Source organism: Nelusetta ayraudi, unplaced genomic scaffold, assembly GCF_046127955.1.
Source record: "Nelusetta ayraudi isolate G7.1 ecotype Tasmania unplaced genomic scaffold, CSIRO-AGI_Nayr_v1 ptg000236l, whole genome shotgun sequence".
NCBI classification, from domain to species: domain Eukaryota; kingdom Metazoa; phylum Chordata; class Actinopteri; order Tetraodontiformes; family Monacanthidae; genus Nelusetta; species Nelusetta ayraudi.
Window position 1 is genome coordinate 98,802 of NW_027466285.1, and position 16,531 is coordinate 115,332.

General features: G+C 55.7%; 2 protein-coding genes across 2 annotated transcripts; both read left to right on the top strand.

Moving 5' to 3' along the window:
• Positions 1 to 377: 377 nt before the first annotated feature.
• lrrc57 (leucine rich repeat containing 57) lies at positions 378 to 4,687 on the top strand. The gene is made up of 6 exons (XM_076016732.1): positions 378 to 530; positions 882 to 1,037; positions 1,791 to 1,926; positions 2,011 to 2,279; positions 3,190 to 3,375; positions 3,476 to 4,687. Exons 2-6 carry the CDS (start codon positions 954 to 956, stop codon positions 3,515 to 3,517), a joined length of 717 nt encoding a protein of 238 aa, XP_075872847.1. The 5' UTR covers positions 378 to 530; positions 882 to 953; the 3' UTR covers positions 3,518 to 4,687.
• A 502-nt stretch (positions 4,688 to 5,189) lies between these two features.
• Positions 5,190 to 13,676, top strand: tyro3 (TYRO3 protein tyrosine kinase). Its single transcript, XM_076016761.1, has 19 exons — positions 5,190 to 5,540; positions 6,205 to 6,388; positions 7,069 to 7,169; positions 7,400 to 7,573; positions 7,775 to 7,861; positions 7,950 to 8,065; positions 8,303 to 8,483; positions 8,877 to 9,019; positions 9,300 to 9,438; positions 9,537 to 9,660; positions 9,730 to 9,824; positions 10,204 to 10,299; positions 10,529 to 10,609; positions 10,727 to 10,819; positions 10,920 to 11,041; positions 11,435 to 11,544; positions 11,648 to 11,807; positions 11,936 to 12,072; positions 12,530 to 13,676. The coding sequence occupies exons 1-19, from the start codon at positions 5,483 to 5,485 to the stop codon at positions 12,933 to 12,935; spliced, it is 2,607 nt and encodes an 868-aa protein (XP_075872876.1). The 5' UTR covers positions 5,190 to 5,482; the 3' UTR covers positions 12,936 to 13,676.
• The last annotated feature ends 2,855 nt before the right edge of the window (positions 13,677 to 16,531 follow it).

Consider the following 16,531-nt stretch of genomic DNA (forward strand, 5'->3'; position numbering starts at 1 on the left):
TCCCGCGTTACTATCTCGTGGGAACGATATAGTGTTGGCACGATATTGTAGTGCGTGGCCACACTATTTTTTCCCATCCAGAGGGGCGGGGTAGTTTCCACTAGATGTAGAGTCATTGATTTCTTGCTATGCTTTTATCATAATTGTCCATCTTTTGCACTGTAGCGCTGCAGTAATTATGCACACGTGGGATTAATAAAGACTTTCTATTCTATATTATATTCTATATACACACACACACACACACACACACACACACACACACACACACACGTATGTACGTCTGCACAATTACCAAAAGTCTTTCAAGTCGTGTGCGCACGCTCAGTTGGAGTGACGTCAGGAGAGCTCTGTTCCTATTGGCTGTCTGCGCTAAAGTGGGAGCCCCACTGGGTCGGTCGGTCAGCTGCTGCTCGCCCCGCCGGAACCAGGGCGTCTCAACTTCTCCGACAAACGCTGACTGCTGGAAAAAAAACAAAAAAAGAAAACAGCGTTTCCCGTCGTTCACACCGCTGACGCATTTTAATGACGTAAGTAAAGGCGCTTGACACCACGGCTTGTTCCGCCGCGGCAGCGTTGAGCAACATGCTAGAGCTTCTGTGCTAACGTCGCTAGCGTCACCCAAGCCCGAGGAGTTGGGCTGTTGGGACGCTAATTGCTAGTCACTTAGCTTAGCTCGCGGACTTCGCCGCGCCCTTTTGTTATTCGGTGGTGGTGGTTGGGGGGGTACTTCCGGCGCCGTGACAGCACAGCTGGGGCGTGCTGGAGGCTGCAGTCCCACTCCGGGAGGCAGCCGAGCCCCGCCTGCTGCTGCTGGTTCCTGCTGGTTCCTGGTTGCTCCTGGTTGTTGACAGCGAGTCCCTCCTCTTGACGACTTGCAGGGATTTGAGCGGATGAGCTCGTGAGCTCCGCAGAAGGCGAGTAGCTGCTAAGCGCGTCATCGGCAGGACGCCATGGGGAACAGCGCCCTCAAGTCCCACCTGGAGACCTCCCAGAAGACCGGCGTGTTCCAGCTGACCGGCAAGGGACTGCAGGAGGTGAGCGCGTGCTCGTCGATGGCAACCGGCACACACAGTCTGTGGCGGGGTGTCGATGTCGAACATGTAAAGCCTGGACAAAGTCTCGCGCCAACGTTGATATTTATTGAGAATAAATAAATAAATCCTCCAGATAGAACAGAGAACCTTTTTCAATGGACCCCAAACCAGTTGTTGTTTCAAACTAAATATAGGACAAGCAGAGAGAGTGATGCTATACAATAAATGACTTCATATTGTACATATGCAAATGTAAAAACAGAACAAAAATCAAAATAATTAAAATGTAAATAAATATTGTGGCGACATGGGTTCTCTCCGGGTCTGCTGGGTTCTCTCCGGGTTCTCCCTGCGTCTGCTGGGTTCTCTCTGGGTTCTAGGGTCAATTGAACATTCTAAATGGTGTGATGACCTGGCCACTGGTCCAGGGTGTCACCCTGCCTTCACCCTGAGACAGCTGGGAGGCTCCAGCAGAACCCCCAGGACCCTGAGCTCAGGAAGAAGCGGCTATGGAAGATGAATGAATGAATGAATGGATAGAACTTGTATGGCTCTTTTTTGCAGCCTTCTGATTTGATTTTTTTTTTTTTTTTTTAGTAGTGCATGTGCTGTATGATAGCGCAGGGCCGGCTCCAGTAGTGGGTTTGGTATTGTCTCTCGTGTCTCCATGTTTCCTGAATGATTGGTTGTTATAAATCAATCTACTGAGAGTTCCCTTCTTATGCCCCCCCCCCCTCCCCCACTGTGTTTCAGTTCCCTGAGGAGCTCCAACGGCTCACCGCCAACCTGCGCACCGTCGACCTGTCCGGCAACAAGATCGAGACGCTTCCTGCTGCCATTGGCAACTTCCTGCAGCTCAAGAGCCTCACGCTCAACTGCAACCGGCTCAGTGAGTCTCCTCCCGGGTCACATCAAAGGCCGGGGACATCACCGAGGGCACGAGGTCTGAGTTGTGTGTGTGTGTGCTTTGCAGCCAGTCTCCCCGCCGAGTTGGGCCGGCTAAAGAAGCTGGAGACTCTGAGCCTGAACGGGAACCAGCTCCAGCAGCTCCCTGCGGCCGTGGGCCAACTCAAGGCCCTCAGGACCCTCAGCCTGTCGGGGAACCACCTGACCGAGTTCCCCCCGGGACTGGGAACCCTGAGGCAGCTGGACCTGCTGGACCTGTCGCGCAACAAGATCCAGAGCGTTCCCCCGGCGGTGTCGGAGCTGCAGGCCATTGAGATCAACCTCAACCAGAACCAGGTGGGTGGCGCTGCCGGTGCTGGTGGACCTTCACCACTTGTAACCATGGCGGCCGAGAGCTGCAGACACGCTCGCAGAAAGAGAAACCCTGCAAATTCACACAACAAAACGGAAGAAGAGGGGCACCGGGCCACTAGGGGGCAGCGGGGCCACTACTAGGGGGCAGCGGGGCCACTACTAGGGGGCAGCGGGCCACTAGGGGGCAGCGGGCCACTAGGGGGCAGCGGGGCCACTACTAGGGGGCACCAGGCCACTAGGGGGCACCGGGCCACTAGGGGGCACCGGGCCACTAGGGGGCAGCGGGCCACTAGGGGGCACCGGGGCCACTACTAGGGGGCACCGGGCCACTAGGGGGCAGCGGGCCACTAGGGGGCAGCGGGGCCACTACTAGGGGGCAGCGGGCCACTACTAGGGGGCAGCGGGGCCACTAGGGGGCAGCGGGGCCACTACTAGGGGGCAGCGGGCCACTAGGGGGCAGCGGGCCACTACTAGGGGGCACCAGGGCACTAGGGGGCAGCGGGCCACTACTAGGGGGCACCAGGCCACTAGGGGGCACCGGGCCACTAGGCGGCAGCGGGCCACTAGGGGGCACCGGGCCACTAGGGGGCAGCGGGCCACTAGGCGGCAGCGGGCCACTAGGGGGCAGCGGGCCACTACTAGGGGGCAGCGGGCCACTAGGGGGCACCAGGCCACTAGGGGGCAGCGGGCCACTACTAGGGGGCAGCGGGCCACTAGGGGGCACCAGGCCACTAGGGGGCACCAGGCCACTAGGGGGCAGCGGGCCACTACTAGGGGGCAGCGGGCCACTAGGGGGCAGCAGCCCTGGTGAGATGACGAGGTGTCGACTGGCTGCTGCTGCTGCTGCTAACTACTGCTGACCCGCTGCTGACCCGCTGCTGACCCGCTGCAGATCTCCATCCTGGTGGCTGAGGTGGCGGCGTGTCCCCGGCTGAAGGTGCTGCGGTTGGAGGAGAACTGCCTGGAACTGACCTCCATCCCTCCGGCCATCCTGAGGGACTCCCAGGTGTCGCTCTTCTCTGTGGAGGGAAACCTGTTTGAGGTCAAGAAGCTCCGGGACCTGGAGGGCTACGAGAAGGTGAGGCTCCGCCCACACCCCCCAGCAGCCAATCAGGGCTCCCCCTCGCTGGTGCTGGTCCTGATCCTAACCGTGTCCCCCGGTGTTGTGTCCTCCTCAGTACATGGAACGTTTCACCGCCACCAAGAAGAAGTTTGCCTGAGAGGACAAGTCCGGTTGCAAGGGGGGGGGGATCAGCGATGAGCCAACCCCCCTCCTCCCCCCAACCCAACCCAACCCAACCCACCTGTTCTGCACTAGACACAAGGTCGTGTGAGACCCCCCCCCCCCCGGACCTGCTGCTTGCTTCCACTCCAGTCGGACTCCGAGCTCGCCCAGGACAATACCAGAACTTGCTTTAACACCACAGAAGAAGAAAGTCTCTCGCTAACATCCAGGCCTGGCTCCTCCCCCTGGCAGGACAGGTGTTGCATCAGCTGTCTCGTGTTTGGGTCGTCCAGAACTTCCCGTCGCTGAGGTTTCCCCCTGGTACAAAGTGATTGAAGCTCAGCTTGAGCAGAGTCCTGTGGAGTTTAGACTTTTCTTCTTTCTTTTTTTTTAACAAATCCTGACATTTGAATAAATCTATATCGATAAATAGCTTTGTGGAGGGGAAAAATGGTTGTAAAATAAATCTTGTGGAAATGAGTTTCCTGTCAGATGAATCAGAGGAGCTCAGTAAAGGAAGAGGAGGAGGAGGTGGAGGTGGAGGAGGAAGAAGAGGAAGAATGACCTGTTGTTATTTGTCTCATTGATCACCGCCACCGCTCTGTTGTGATGGGATAGGCTGGAATGTTTGGGCCCTTGACCTCATTTCCTGTTGTCGAGCTTAGGGACTTCCTGTCTGATGACCTTTTGTTTTTTTATTATTATTTCTCAGCCCTGCGGCCACTTCTGAAGTCTTGGCGCTCCGCTGCGTGTTTGTGTCCTCCACAGCAGGAAGTGACGTCAGCTCCCACCTGCAAGCACGGCCTGCGTTGACGCTTCTGCAGCGCCCCTAGGGAACAGTTGCTACAGTTATTGTAACCAGCAGGCGGCGCCCCTGCACTGCACTGCGCTGAGGGGCCTCTGCATCACCTGCCGCTGCGCCTCTTTCACCGCCAGGGGGCGGTGTGCCCTACATTCCAGGAGGAAGCAGCCAAGGCACCTTCCTATCCGTGGAAAAGCTGAGCGGAATGCACTTCCGGTTATGTGTTGGATTTTTTTTTTTTTTTTTAAACGAAAAGGCACGGCTTCTGGGGCGTCAATTAACGAGCTTTAACTTTATTGTTGGAATGTAAACTTTGATGATTGTTTTTTAATCAAAAATAAAAGTGTAACACGCTCGACGAGGTGCAAAAGTCACCGGCGTTTCTGGTGTGTGAGAATCTCGATGCTCCAGACGGCCGGAGCACCAGGACACAATAAACACCCGTTCATAAATGCATAAATAGTTCATTTTATATACACATTGCCACTATTATTGTTGATATTTTGTTTTTGCATTTCATTGTTTGCAACTAATATATTATGTTATATTATACTGTATATAATAGTGTATAATATAGAAGTGCATAACCCTTCAAACACTCTTATACGAAATCTTTTTCACTTGTGATTTTGCATTTTTGTTTATTTGTAAAGATTTATATTTCACGACCACGTGCCACTTTTTTTTTTAATCTCTTTTTCAACCCTTTCTTTATTCTTCTTAATGCACAATCACGGCGTGGCCTGTTCCAAACGCGATACGTGACAAATACTGTACTCATCAGATGTTCTGAATCTTCGACGGTCAACGCCTCGCTGGGCCGTGACGAGGGCCATTTATTTTGAAGGCGCTTGCCTCTCCGTTTCCGGTGTGCTTGGTGGCGGTGCAGCACGCCGACTTGACGCCACCGCCCCGGAGTGAAGTGTTGGGTGGTGTTGTGTCGGTCGGGACGTGGGCTTTGTGTGCTTGTCGTCCGCGCAGCCGCAGCGGAGGTTGGATTAAAACACACACACACAAAAAGTTGTTTTTCATTCGACTTTTTCTCCCCCCCCCCCCGTCGCTTCCCGCCTCGGCTGCCCTGCAGCGAGCGAGCACCCCGGCTGTGGAATGTGTGCCGAGTGAAGCCGAGCGGAGCCGAGCGGTGCCGAGCGGCCGGAGATGAAGCTGTTGGTGTGGATTCTTCTGCTGCTGAGTTTCGACGGAACCTGCGCTGACAGTGAGTGAAATTACAACACACACACACACACACACACACACACACACACACACACACACACACAGTGACGCTGTGGGTCACGTGTTCTGTTCTGCGAATTCGAGCAAAACTCGGATGAAAACTTGAAAACAAATCACGTGGTCTGGTCGAGCTGAAGTGCTTGCCCGTTCGGGTTTTGGCTGTCACACGCGCGCACACAATTACACACCTGTTGACGTCATCAAGGAGACGACAGGTGTGTGGGAGGAGGAGGAGGTTCGGTTCGGTTCGGTTCGGTTCGTTTCGGATCCGCCTGGTCCGCGAGGAGAACCAAGGCTGCTGTACGCGCGCACACACACACACACACACACACACACACACACACACACACACACTTGAGTTGGAGGAACCACACAAACCAACCCGGTTCTGGAGAAAGTGATTTATTGATTCAGTCAGCGGTGACGTCACTGCAGCGCGTTGCTGATGCCGGGGATTTGACGTGAGACGCGTGCCGGGAAGAGGTGACGTGTGTTGTGGTTGGCTCCCCTCGCCCCCCCCCCCCCCCCCCCCGTGACGTTTTTTGTTTTTTGTTTTTTTTTTGCTGTTTTTTCCCAGCATGCCTCAGTTCTGCCAGCGCTCTGCAACCATTGGTCTGTCTGTCTGTCTGCCCCCCCCCCCACAGGCGTGCTGTTCACCAAGCACCCGGCCAATCAGACGGTGTCCCAGGGCAACGGGGTCCGGCTGGGCTGTGCCGTGCAGGGTGTGGTGGAGCCCGACGTGGTGTGGAGGAAGGATGGAGAGCAGCTGTACGGCACCGACCAGATGTTCATCACCCTGGGAGAGCAGCACTGGGAGACCTTCCACAGGTGGGCCGGGCCCTCAGCAGAACACACACACACACACACACACAGTCACTCACACACACACACACACTCACACACAGTCACTCACACACACACACACAGACACACACACACACACACACACTCACTACATGCATTATTGGCCCAGTGCGACCCGGACGGCTGCAGAGCATCAACACAGTGAACGGACTCTGCAGGTACGTTCAGGGTTTCCTGTCAGTAAAGAAACGCTGATGGCCGAGGGACAGCAGGGGTCCCAGGCGGCCCGGGTCAAAGTGTTTCCTGCGTGCTGACTTCATATTGAAGAGCGGTGCTGACAGTACGCCAGTGTGGTACCCCGCTCCAGTGGTTTTGTTACCGTGTGAGCAAAGAGGTTAACCGGGAACTAACACACGCTGAAAAGACTCACACCGCCCCCTAGTGTTGGGGAGGAGGACGCGTTCACGTCAATAAGTACATTTTACACTCAGCTGCATGTAAACTGGGCCGAGGAGAGAAGTCCGATTGGACCACACCTGCTGTTTGGACTCCAAACAGCCAGCTGACTGACTGTAAACACAGCCACAGGTCATGTGACCTGAAGGTCCGACTGCAGCAAGAATGAGCAAAGAAGTCCAGCTGATGTTCTGGTCCCTGGTCTGAGGTTCTGGTTCCTGGTCTGAGGTTCTGGTCTATGTTCTCAGTGTGAAGTCGGTCCAGCAGCAGGATGCGGGTCAGTACTGGTGTGAGGTGGAGCTCCACGGCCGGATATTCTCCTCCAACCGGGCCTGGATCACAGTGGAAGGTAACGGAACAGTCCTGGCTCCTGGCTCGGCTACCTGCCCCCCCCCCCCCCCTGCAGTGTTTTCCCCATCATGTCTGTCTGTCTGTCTGTGTCCCCCCCCCACCCCCCCCCTCTCTCCATCTCTCTCTCCCTCTCTCTTTCCCTTCCAATATCTTCCTCCCTCGCTCTCTCACTCTCGCTCTCCCTCTGGTTCTCACTCCCCCACCCCCCCACCCCCCCGTCCCTCCCAGGTGTCCCTCACTTCGTCCAGGAGCCTCAGGATGTCTCCACCCTCCCCGACGTCCCCTTCAACCTCAGCTGCTCGGCCGTCGGCCCCCCTGACCCGGTGCAGGTGCTGTGGTGGGTGGGCGGAGTCCGGGAGGGGGCGGGGCCCAGGGCGTCGCCCTCCATCCTCCATATCCCAGGTCAGCAAGGGTGTGTGTGTGTGTGTGTGTGTGTGTGTGTGTGTGTGTGTGTGTGTGTGCTATTGATCACTGATGGATCTCTGGGTGCTGCTGATCAGTTATTGGTTGTTAAGTGAGTGGTTGATCACTGGTTGATTGGTCAGGTGTGTGTGTGTGTGTGTGTGTGTGTGTGACCCCCCCCCCCCCTACTCCCTCCACCAGGTGTGAACAGCAGTGTGAAGTTCTACTGTGAAGCCCAGAACGCCAGAGGCATCTCTGTTTCCAGGACGGCCACGGTTCACATTAAAGGTCCGCTGTCGTTAGCGAGTCGGTGTTTCTAGCGCTCCGCTAGCTCTCCGCTAGCGCTCCACCGATGCTAACATTTTGTGTTCCTCAGTGCTTCCTGCGCCCCCCGGTGGCCTCGAGGTGCTCAGCATGGTGGACGGCAACGTCACGTTGTCGTGGCAACCGGGCTTTGACGGCCACTCGGCGCTGTTGCACTGCGTCCTGCAGGTGGGAGTGACACACACACACACCTGCATCTGTACACACACACACGCACACACACACACACACACACACACACACACACACACACCTGCATCTGTACACACACACACACGCACACACACACACACACACCTGCATATGCACAACCAGTGTTTGTCGTCCTAAAAAAAAATCCAATTTGTGCACCACCAACCCCCCCCTCCCACCCACCTCAACCCCCCCCCTCCCCCTCCCTGCCAGCTGTCACGCCGCGCCGCCCGCAGGTGGGAGCTCCCCCAGCAGGAGGCGCCGGTGCCTCCTCACCTGCAGGTGGTGTCGGGCCTGAGGAGCCACTGCAACTACAGCGCGCGGGTGTCGTGTGTCAACGAGGTGGGGGCGTCGCCCTTCTCGCCCTGGCTACACTTCCAGACGCCCGAGTCAGGTGACCCAGCGGCTGGCTGGCTGATGGCTCCGCCCACATACTTCTTATATATAAAAAGAGAACAAAAACACACAGCTAAGAATAAGAAAAACACAGGAGGTTTGTGATGTGAACGGAGGCTCCGCTTCCTGTTTGTTCCCTCCCCCTCGGTGTGTGTGTGTGTGTGTGTGTGTGCATTAGTGTGTGTGTGTGTGTGTGTGTGTGTGTGTGTGTGTGTGTGTGTGCGTGCTCCAGCTGGAGGTCCTCCAGTAGATTCCAGTCCTCTCCTCCGTACAATCAGCTTTTGTCTGTGGCCTCAATCCATGTTGAAAGGCCCTGCGCTGCTCAGCAGCTCCCCCCGCAGGCTGCAGCGAGCAGCGCGGGGCCTCCGCTAACTAATGGCTTCTCCCACAGTGCCCGCAGCGGCGCCCGCCAACCTGAGCTTCCGGCTGTCGGAGCAGCAGCTGTGGCTGCACTGGGAGAAGCTGGAGCAGCAGCAGCTGCAGGGGAACCTCCTGGCCTACAGGGTGCAGTGGAGCCTGGGAGGAGAAGCACAGGTGAGGCTCCGGGGTCAGGTGACCAACCCGAGTCGTGCCGGCGGGAAATGGCGCGGAAGCACCGACTCTCTCTCTCTCTAGCGGCACTTATGACACACGGGCCGGGCAGGGACACTCAGCGGGCCGGATGTGGCCCGCGAGCCGTACTTTGCCCAGGTCTGCTTTGAGTGATGCTGGCTAGGGGCGGAGCCTGGGAGCACACAGCAGCAAGTCACGAGGGGGCATTGTGACTGTGTGTGTGTGTGTGTGTGTGTGTGTGTGTGTGTGTGTGTGTGTCCAGGAGCCGCTGCTCTTCAAGGAGAACTCCGCTCGGCTGTCTGGTGCCGCCCGCTTCTTCAACGCCTCCTTCCAGGTGGCGGCCTGCACGGCGGTGGGCTGCGGCCCCTGGAGCCCCCCGGTGCTGGTGCTGCCCACCGCAGGTAGGTTCAGCGCCCCCCCACTCCCCTCCCCCAGGGGCTGGGCTCAGGGCTGTGGACTCACCAGGTGTTCTTGTGGTTCTGTGTGTCGTGGGTCCCAGCCCCGGTGCAGGCCCAGCGGAGCCACCTGTGGGTCGGGGTCCTGCTAGGCCTCCTCCTGGCCACCGTGGTGGCGCTGGCGCTCTCCTTCCTCGCTCGGCGCCGTGGCAAAGAGACGCATTTCGGGTACGCAGTCCGCCTATCGGCTCGACCGCCTGCCGACAGGAAGTCTGACCTCTGTCTGTCTGCCTGCAGTTCTGCCTTCAAGCCACCAGGTGGCGACGCCCTGGTCTCCTTCACGGCGGCCCGGTCCTTCAACAGGAGCGGCAGCGAGCGGCCCGACACCACACGTGAGTTGAGACGGGAGGGCAACTACACCCCCACCCCCCCCACCCCTCTCCTCATGCTCCTCCTCCCTGTCTCTTCACCCGCTGGCCCTCGGTGATGTCAGCAGGGGGCGTTGCGTGCGGGACAAACACCGCCGCCGGCTGCTGTTTGAACACTAAACACGCTGTGGCCACGAGCTACGCTGGCATGTTGCTAGCAAAACATGCCAGCCTGCATGATGCTGGCAGGACGGGGGAGGTGCATTGTGGGTAAAACAGGCAGCAGACGCACAATGTGCTTCATGTCTGCAGGTAGTAAAAGTGTGTGTGTGTGTGTGTGTGTGTGTGTGTGTGTGTGTGTGTGTGTGTGTGTGTGTGTGTGTGTGTGTGTGTCTCCCTCCAGTGGACTCTCTTGGTATAAACGATGAGCTGAAGAACAAACTGCAGGACGTCCTGATCCCAGAGAGGCAGCTGACTCTGGGACACATGCTGGGGAAAGGTAGCGCACACACACACACACACACACACACACACACACACACACACACTGTCTCCCAGCACTGTGTATCCGCTACTGCAGTATCATCACTGATATTTTCACGGACCGGCGTGAGAACGGTGGTATTGTCTAGATATGATAATAAATGTGTGTGTGTGTGTGTGTGTGTGTGTGTGTGTGTGTGTGTGTGTGTGTGTGTGTGTGTGTGTGTGTGTGTGTGTGTGTGCAGGTGAGTTTGGCTCGGTGCGAGAGGCCCTGCTGAAAGCGGACGACTCGTCTGTCCAGCAGGTGGCAGTCAAAGTGCTGAAATGTGAGTGACCTTTCTCCTCCTCCTGCTCCTCCTCCTGCTCCTCCTCCTCCTATGGTTTCTGTCAGTTGTCATGCAGCTGTAGTTGGTAATAGGGTGCGTGCGTGTGTGTGCACGCAGCTGACATCACTTCCTGTGCGGACATCGAGCAGTGTCTGAAGGAGGCGGCCTACATGAAGGACTTCCACCATCCCAACGTCATCCAGCTCATCGGTAACGCCCACTCCCACTCCCACACCAATAACTGCCTCACCCGCCGGCCAGGTGGGTGGCGCCACCTGACCGGTGATTGAGCCTGTATCCCATCCAATAGGAGTGAGCCTGCAGCGGCGGGCGGGGCAGCGGCTGCCCGTCCCCATGGTGGTGCTGCCCTTCATGAAGCACGGAGACCTGCACACCTTCCTGCTGCTGTCCAGGCTGGGAGAGCAGCCCTTCGTGAGTCAGGGCGGTGGCCCCGCCTCCTTACTCACACGTGTGTTACCCATACAATGTAAAAAATAGAATTATAATATCATCATTTTATGTATATAATTAGGACTAGCTTTCAAAATAATTTAAAGTTCAGCTCAGGGAGGACACCAATAGCATTGAAATCACACACAGTATATGTATACATGTATGTGTGTGTGTGTGTGTACATATATATATATATATATATATATATATATATATATATATATATATATATATACATGTATATACATATATATATACACATATATATATATATGTATGCACTGATTGGCAGCTGCGGTCCCATGTCCAAATATATGAAGTAACCTGGGTTGCAGTCGCTCTCTAACAAGCCCCCCCCCCCCCCCCTCCCAGGACCTGCCCCTGCAGACGCTGTTGCAGTTCATGCTGGACGTGTCCCGGGGCATGGACTACCTGAGCAGCAGGAGCATTATCCACCGAGACCTGGCCGCTCGCAATTGCATGTCAGTTGGCCAATCGGCTGTCGGGAAACACGCCCACAGGATGCCCCCCCAACCCCCCCCCCCCCGGCACGCACCGCTGACCGTGTGTGTCCGTGTGTCCCAGGCTGGATGAGAACATGACGGTGTGTGTGGCAGACTTTGGTCTCTCCAAGAAGATCTACAGCGGAGACTACTACCGCCAGGGCTCCGTGTCCAAGCTGCCCGTCAAGTGGATCGCCCTGGAGAGCCTGGCCGATAACGTGTACACCACGCAGAGCGATGTGGTACACACACACACACACACACACACACACACACACACACACACGCTGGTTTGGAAGTTGTAGTTATAGTCCTTAGAAATGTTTCATGGTTGCTGATCTGTGTGTGTGTGTGTGTGTGTGCGGGCCAGTGGGCCTTTGGCGTGACCATGTGGGAGATCATGACCCGGGGTCAGACTCCGTACCCTGGCGTGGAGAACTCTGAGATCTACGAGTATCTGATCAAAGGAGAACGACTGAAGAAACCTGCAGACTGCAGAGACGACATGTGAGCAAACACCCCAACACACACTGTAATACACACTGTAACACACACAATGTAACACACTGTAACACACACACTGTAATACACACTGTAACACACACACTCTAATACACTGTAACACTCTTTAACACACTGTAACACACTGTAACACACACTCTAATACACTGTAACACACTGTAACACACATACTGTAACATACTGTGACACACACACTGTAATACACACTGTAACACACTGTAATACACACTGTAACACACACACTGTAACACACACACTGTAACATACTGTGACACACACGCACACACTCTTGAACACACCATTACAAAGTATGGGTGTGCGTTACAGTGCACCGTAACAAACACACACACACTGTAACACACTGTAACACACTGTGACAAACACTCTCAGTGGCCTCCCTGTGGTGACTGCTTCTTCTTCTTCTTCTTCGGTGGTGTCTTAGCTACGAGGTGATGCACAGCTGCTGGAGCCCCGTCCCCAAGTGTCGTCCCAGTTTCCAGCAGCTGGTCGGCCAGCTGGAGGCGCTGCTGTCCAGCCTGTCGCCCCGGGGGCCGCTGCACTACGTCAACCTGGAGGGGGAGGAGCCCGGGGCCCCCGAGGCGGGGGCCGTGGGGGTGGGCGGGACCCCGAGCTGGAGCGTCCCCTGGCAGCACCGGCCAGAGCAGCGGCAGGATGAGGAGGAGGAGCGGGATTGGCTGATGGGATTGGGGGCGGCGCTCGCCATCGGCGGGGACTACAGGTACATTATCGGACCCTGTGGCGGCGCCGCCCAGGAGGAGGAGGAGGGAGAGGAGGGGCAAGGGGAGGCGGCCAGAGACGAGGAGGACGATGTTGTCATCGAGGTCTGACCACAGACTGACCAATCGCTGTGCTTCTCCTCCTACCCATAGCTCCTCCCCAGGACTTTGGCCAGTGGCAGGTGGGCGGGGCCTAAACTCTCACACTCACTCACTCACTCACTCACACACACACACACACGGAACTCTGCACGAGTCCAATACCAGCGGTGCTTGTCGCTTGTTGGTGGAGCGTTACCCTCAGTCAGGTGACCCAAACACCCGAGAGAAGCTGATTGGCCTGCTTCCAACGTCACTCAGGACCTGAGGCTGCTGTCAATCGTCAAGCTCCGCCCACTGTTACCACGTCATACACCAATTAGCTGAAAAAGGAGGGGGCGGGACCAGTGGCCGTTAACTACACTGTGAGTTGCAAACCGGACCAGTGGCTCCAGCCATGGTGTCGGGTTTTTTTTTTTTTTTTTCAAAATAAGAGCTGGAAGAAAGTAAGTTCTTTCACACTAAACCAACTGCATGTTGTGCCTTGGAGCGGCTAGCCCGCTAACTAAACAGCGCGCAGAGTTAGCATAGCAGCTAACTGTGCCAGTTACTTCCTGCTTGGGTCTTTTAACAGCATGCAGGTGATGCTGCGGCCTCAAGCGTGATAAATACCTCTAACCGCCTGCTCCTGCTGTGACCGCGGGCTGATGATGTCACTTCCTGCTGTGACCGCGGACTGATGATGTCACTTCCTGCTGTGACCGCGGACTCATGATGTCACTTCCTGCTGCGGAGCCTGTTAATGCTGAGCTGTGAACACTGTTAACGTCTAGCAGCTAATAACTGAATGTCGTGGATGTTTGTAGATTTCACTTTAATGATGCTTTGTTTCATGAAGCGAGTCCTCGTGTTTCTACACGCCGAGCTCAGCGTCCTGAGCTGCTGTTACACCGTGTGCAATATCAACTTCTAGAACGCTACAATTTCCGTCTAGCATGAGAGGGACAGTCCAACTAGAACAAGCTCACCGCCGTGTGTGTGTGTGTGTGTGTGTGTGTGTGTGTGTGTGTGTGTGTGTGTGTGTGTGTGTGTGTGTGTGTGTGTGTGTGTGTGTGTGTGTGTGTGTGTGTGTGTGTGTGTTGTAGTTGCGGAGGCAGAGCTACAGAGGTGTGTGTGTGTCTCTCCTCATACACACACAAACTCAACCACAAAAATGAGGGACACACACACACACTGTCCCTTTAAATGTGTGTCATCATGTGACCTGGAAGCCTGATGAGCAGTGGCCAGTACGTATCTGCTGCACACTGACCTGTGACTGAATAAATAATAAAAAAAAAAAGTGTCCAATTTATTAAACGCTGTTAAGTTATTAAGCACCTGTTCATAAGCTCCTCCCACCTGAGACCCCCCCCAGTCTCAGGAGCGCCCCCTGCAGGTGAGAGAGAGAGAGAGAGAGGCTTCTCCTCCTCCTAGCGCCCCCTGCTGGAGGCTGCTGCAGTGGCAGAACCTCGCGGACCTCCTCGCCCCCTGTGCTTGGGAGGAAGAGGTGGCATCGGAACCAGCAAGCAGCCGAGCCCGGCGGTGGAGCAGAACCTCCAGAACCCTGAGGTCCATCGCCTGATGGAAGGAAGTTCTGCTGCTGCTGTCATCACAGGGGAGGAGTCCAGATGGTTCTGATCCTCCAACCCACCTGCTATACCAAGATACATTATTATCAAACAAATCAATCAATAGAAGGCTCCTCCCTTCATTCGGACGGGGGAGTGGCTACAATGATGTCATAGAAATATTTACATGTGTATTAAACTGAATTATTTTCACAATCATTTCTTTGTCTTCAGTGAACGGTTTGGCTGCTCGGTGCGTCTGCAGTGAGAAGTGAGTCGAGCTGCAGCGACCCGCAGGCGAAGGCACTGAGACCCATCTGCAATGAGACGGGTCCGACTCACCCAGCCCACTGAGAACAGAGTTCTGGTGACCCGCCTCACAGGAGGACAACATATATCATGGGATGTGTAGACAACATGAGAACTCTCTGACGTCCTCTTTGTTGACACGCTTCACACACTGAACATTAAAAGAAAGAACTGCAGGATTTTCAGAGTAAAAGCAGCTGCTGCTAATTAAACGCAGAGAGTTCTGTTGTTCCTCAGGATTTCACCATCATCATCATCATCATCATCACTGTGGCAGTAAGGTCTATAAATATGATTTAAAGCAAACCGGGCCGGAATAAAAAGCTTACCGGGCCGCATTTGCCCCCCCTCCCCCCAACCGTAGTTTGCCCGTGCCTGTTAGCGTCTCGCCGCTAGGACAGCGGGGCCTACGCAGTGTAGGGGGTGCGGGGGGGCGAAGGGGGCGCTGAAGAGCTGCTTCCTGTCACCTGACGCGACATGCGAGTTAGCGCTCCAGCGACTTGATGAAGAACACTGAGAATGTCGCAGGAGTGACGTAATTTCCAGCGGCAGCCAATCGGCAGCTTGCATTCCAGGTCGCTGGACCGAAGTAAAAATTTTGACTAAAACTAAATATTGTTGCGCTGCATCAACAACACTGGACTGACTGCTCTATGTATGAGCATGTTCCGCATGTATTGCTTTTAGGACCCATCATTAGCAGCTAGCCAGCTAGCTAGCTAGCTAGCCAGCGAGCCAACGGTCTCTGCGCTAGCACCGCTGGATGTTCACGTGTTCAGAGAGCGGAAGGTCGTACTTGTTGGAAGAAGAAAAAACAGACAAGACATGACAACACCGCTCTCCTCCAGGTGGCGCCCTGCTCACCCCGTTAGTGGGTCAGTACGTTTCATGTCAGAAAACACGGATGTGAGGTCGGTCAGGTAGTTCAATTCCAAGCGTGACTTGTCTCCCCACACACAATCTCCATCCATTATTAATAATAAATGAGTGTGTGTGTGTGTGTGTGTGTGTGTGTGTGTGTGTGTGTGTGTGTGTGTGTGTGTGTGTGTGTGTGTGTGAAATTCGTTCCAGGAACTCTACAACGAAATTGACGAGCGGCTTTAAGGGGGGGAGAAACAAAAAACGGGACTTCCGGTCTGCGAGACGAGCGGTCCCGGTACTGCGGGCCTCAGACCTTCTGTCACACTACCGTCCGACAACTTTCGGGTTCAGTTCGGTGCTGCTGGATCGGGACCATCGACCAGAACTCCTGGTGCCTCTCTCCCTCCCTCCTCTCCCCCCAAACAGTCCGGCGAACCGCTTCACGGCCGGAGGAGGTTCGGTTCCAGTCGATCTCACACAGAAACACATCTTTGACCTGTAGAGCTTCTCTTCCGGGCTGCAAGTAGCTCCTCCTCAGTTCGGCTGTTTGAGCTGGTCGAACCGAGTCGTCGGCCTGTGGGGTTTTGATTTTTTTTTTTTTTTTTTTATCTTTCAGTCTGGCGCTGCTAACTCGCAGCTAGCTATCCCCCAAACCTAACCCCAGCTAGCTAGCTAGCTAGCTAGCTAGCTAACAGCTGCCTGCAAGCAGCTCCAGCTATTATGGCGTCTGTCCTCCCCGTCCGAGCCGTGCCGGTGATCCGCCGGTGATCCGCCGGTGATCAGCCGGCGGCCCGCACCGCTCCCCTCCCGGCCGAAGCCAGCCGGGGGGGGGGGGGGGGCTCCCCGCTTCGGCCGAGGGGGCTCCCCGGTGTCTCCGCGAAAAGCTGC

Coding starts and splice junctions, on each gene's coding strand:
- tyro3 (XM_076016761.1), top strand. CDS start 5,483: ATGAAGCTGTTGGTGTGGATTCTTCTGCTGCTGAGTTTCGACGGAACC. Junction 6,389..7,068: donor CACTGGGAGACCTTCCACAG/GTGGGCCGGGCC, acceptor CTATGTTCTCAG/TGTGAAGTCGGTCCAGCAGC. Junction 9,020..9,299: donor GCCTGGGAGGAGAAGCACAG/GTGAGGCTCCGG, acceptor GTGTGTGTCCAG/GAGCCGCTGCTCTTCAAGGA.
- lrrc57 (XM_076016732.1), top strand. CDS start 954: ATGGGGAACAGCGCCCTCAAGTCCCACCTGGAGACCTCCCAGAAGACC. Junction 1,927..2,010: donor GCTCAACTGCAACCGGCTCA/GTGAGTCTCCTC, acceptor TGTGCTTTGCAG/CCAGTCTCCCCGCCGAGTTG. Junction 3,376..3,475: donor ACCTGGAGGGCTACGAGAAG/GTGAGGCTCCGC, acceptor TGTCCTCCTCAG/TACATGGAACGTTTCACCGC.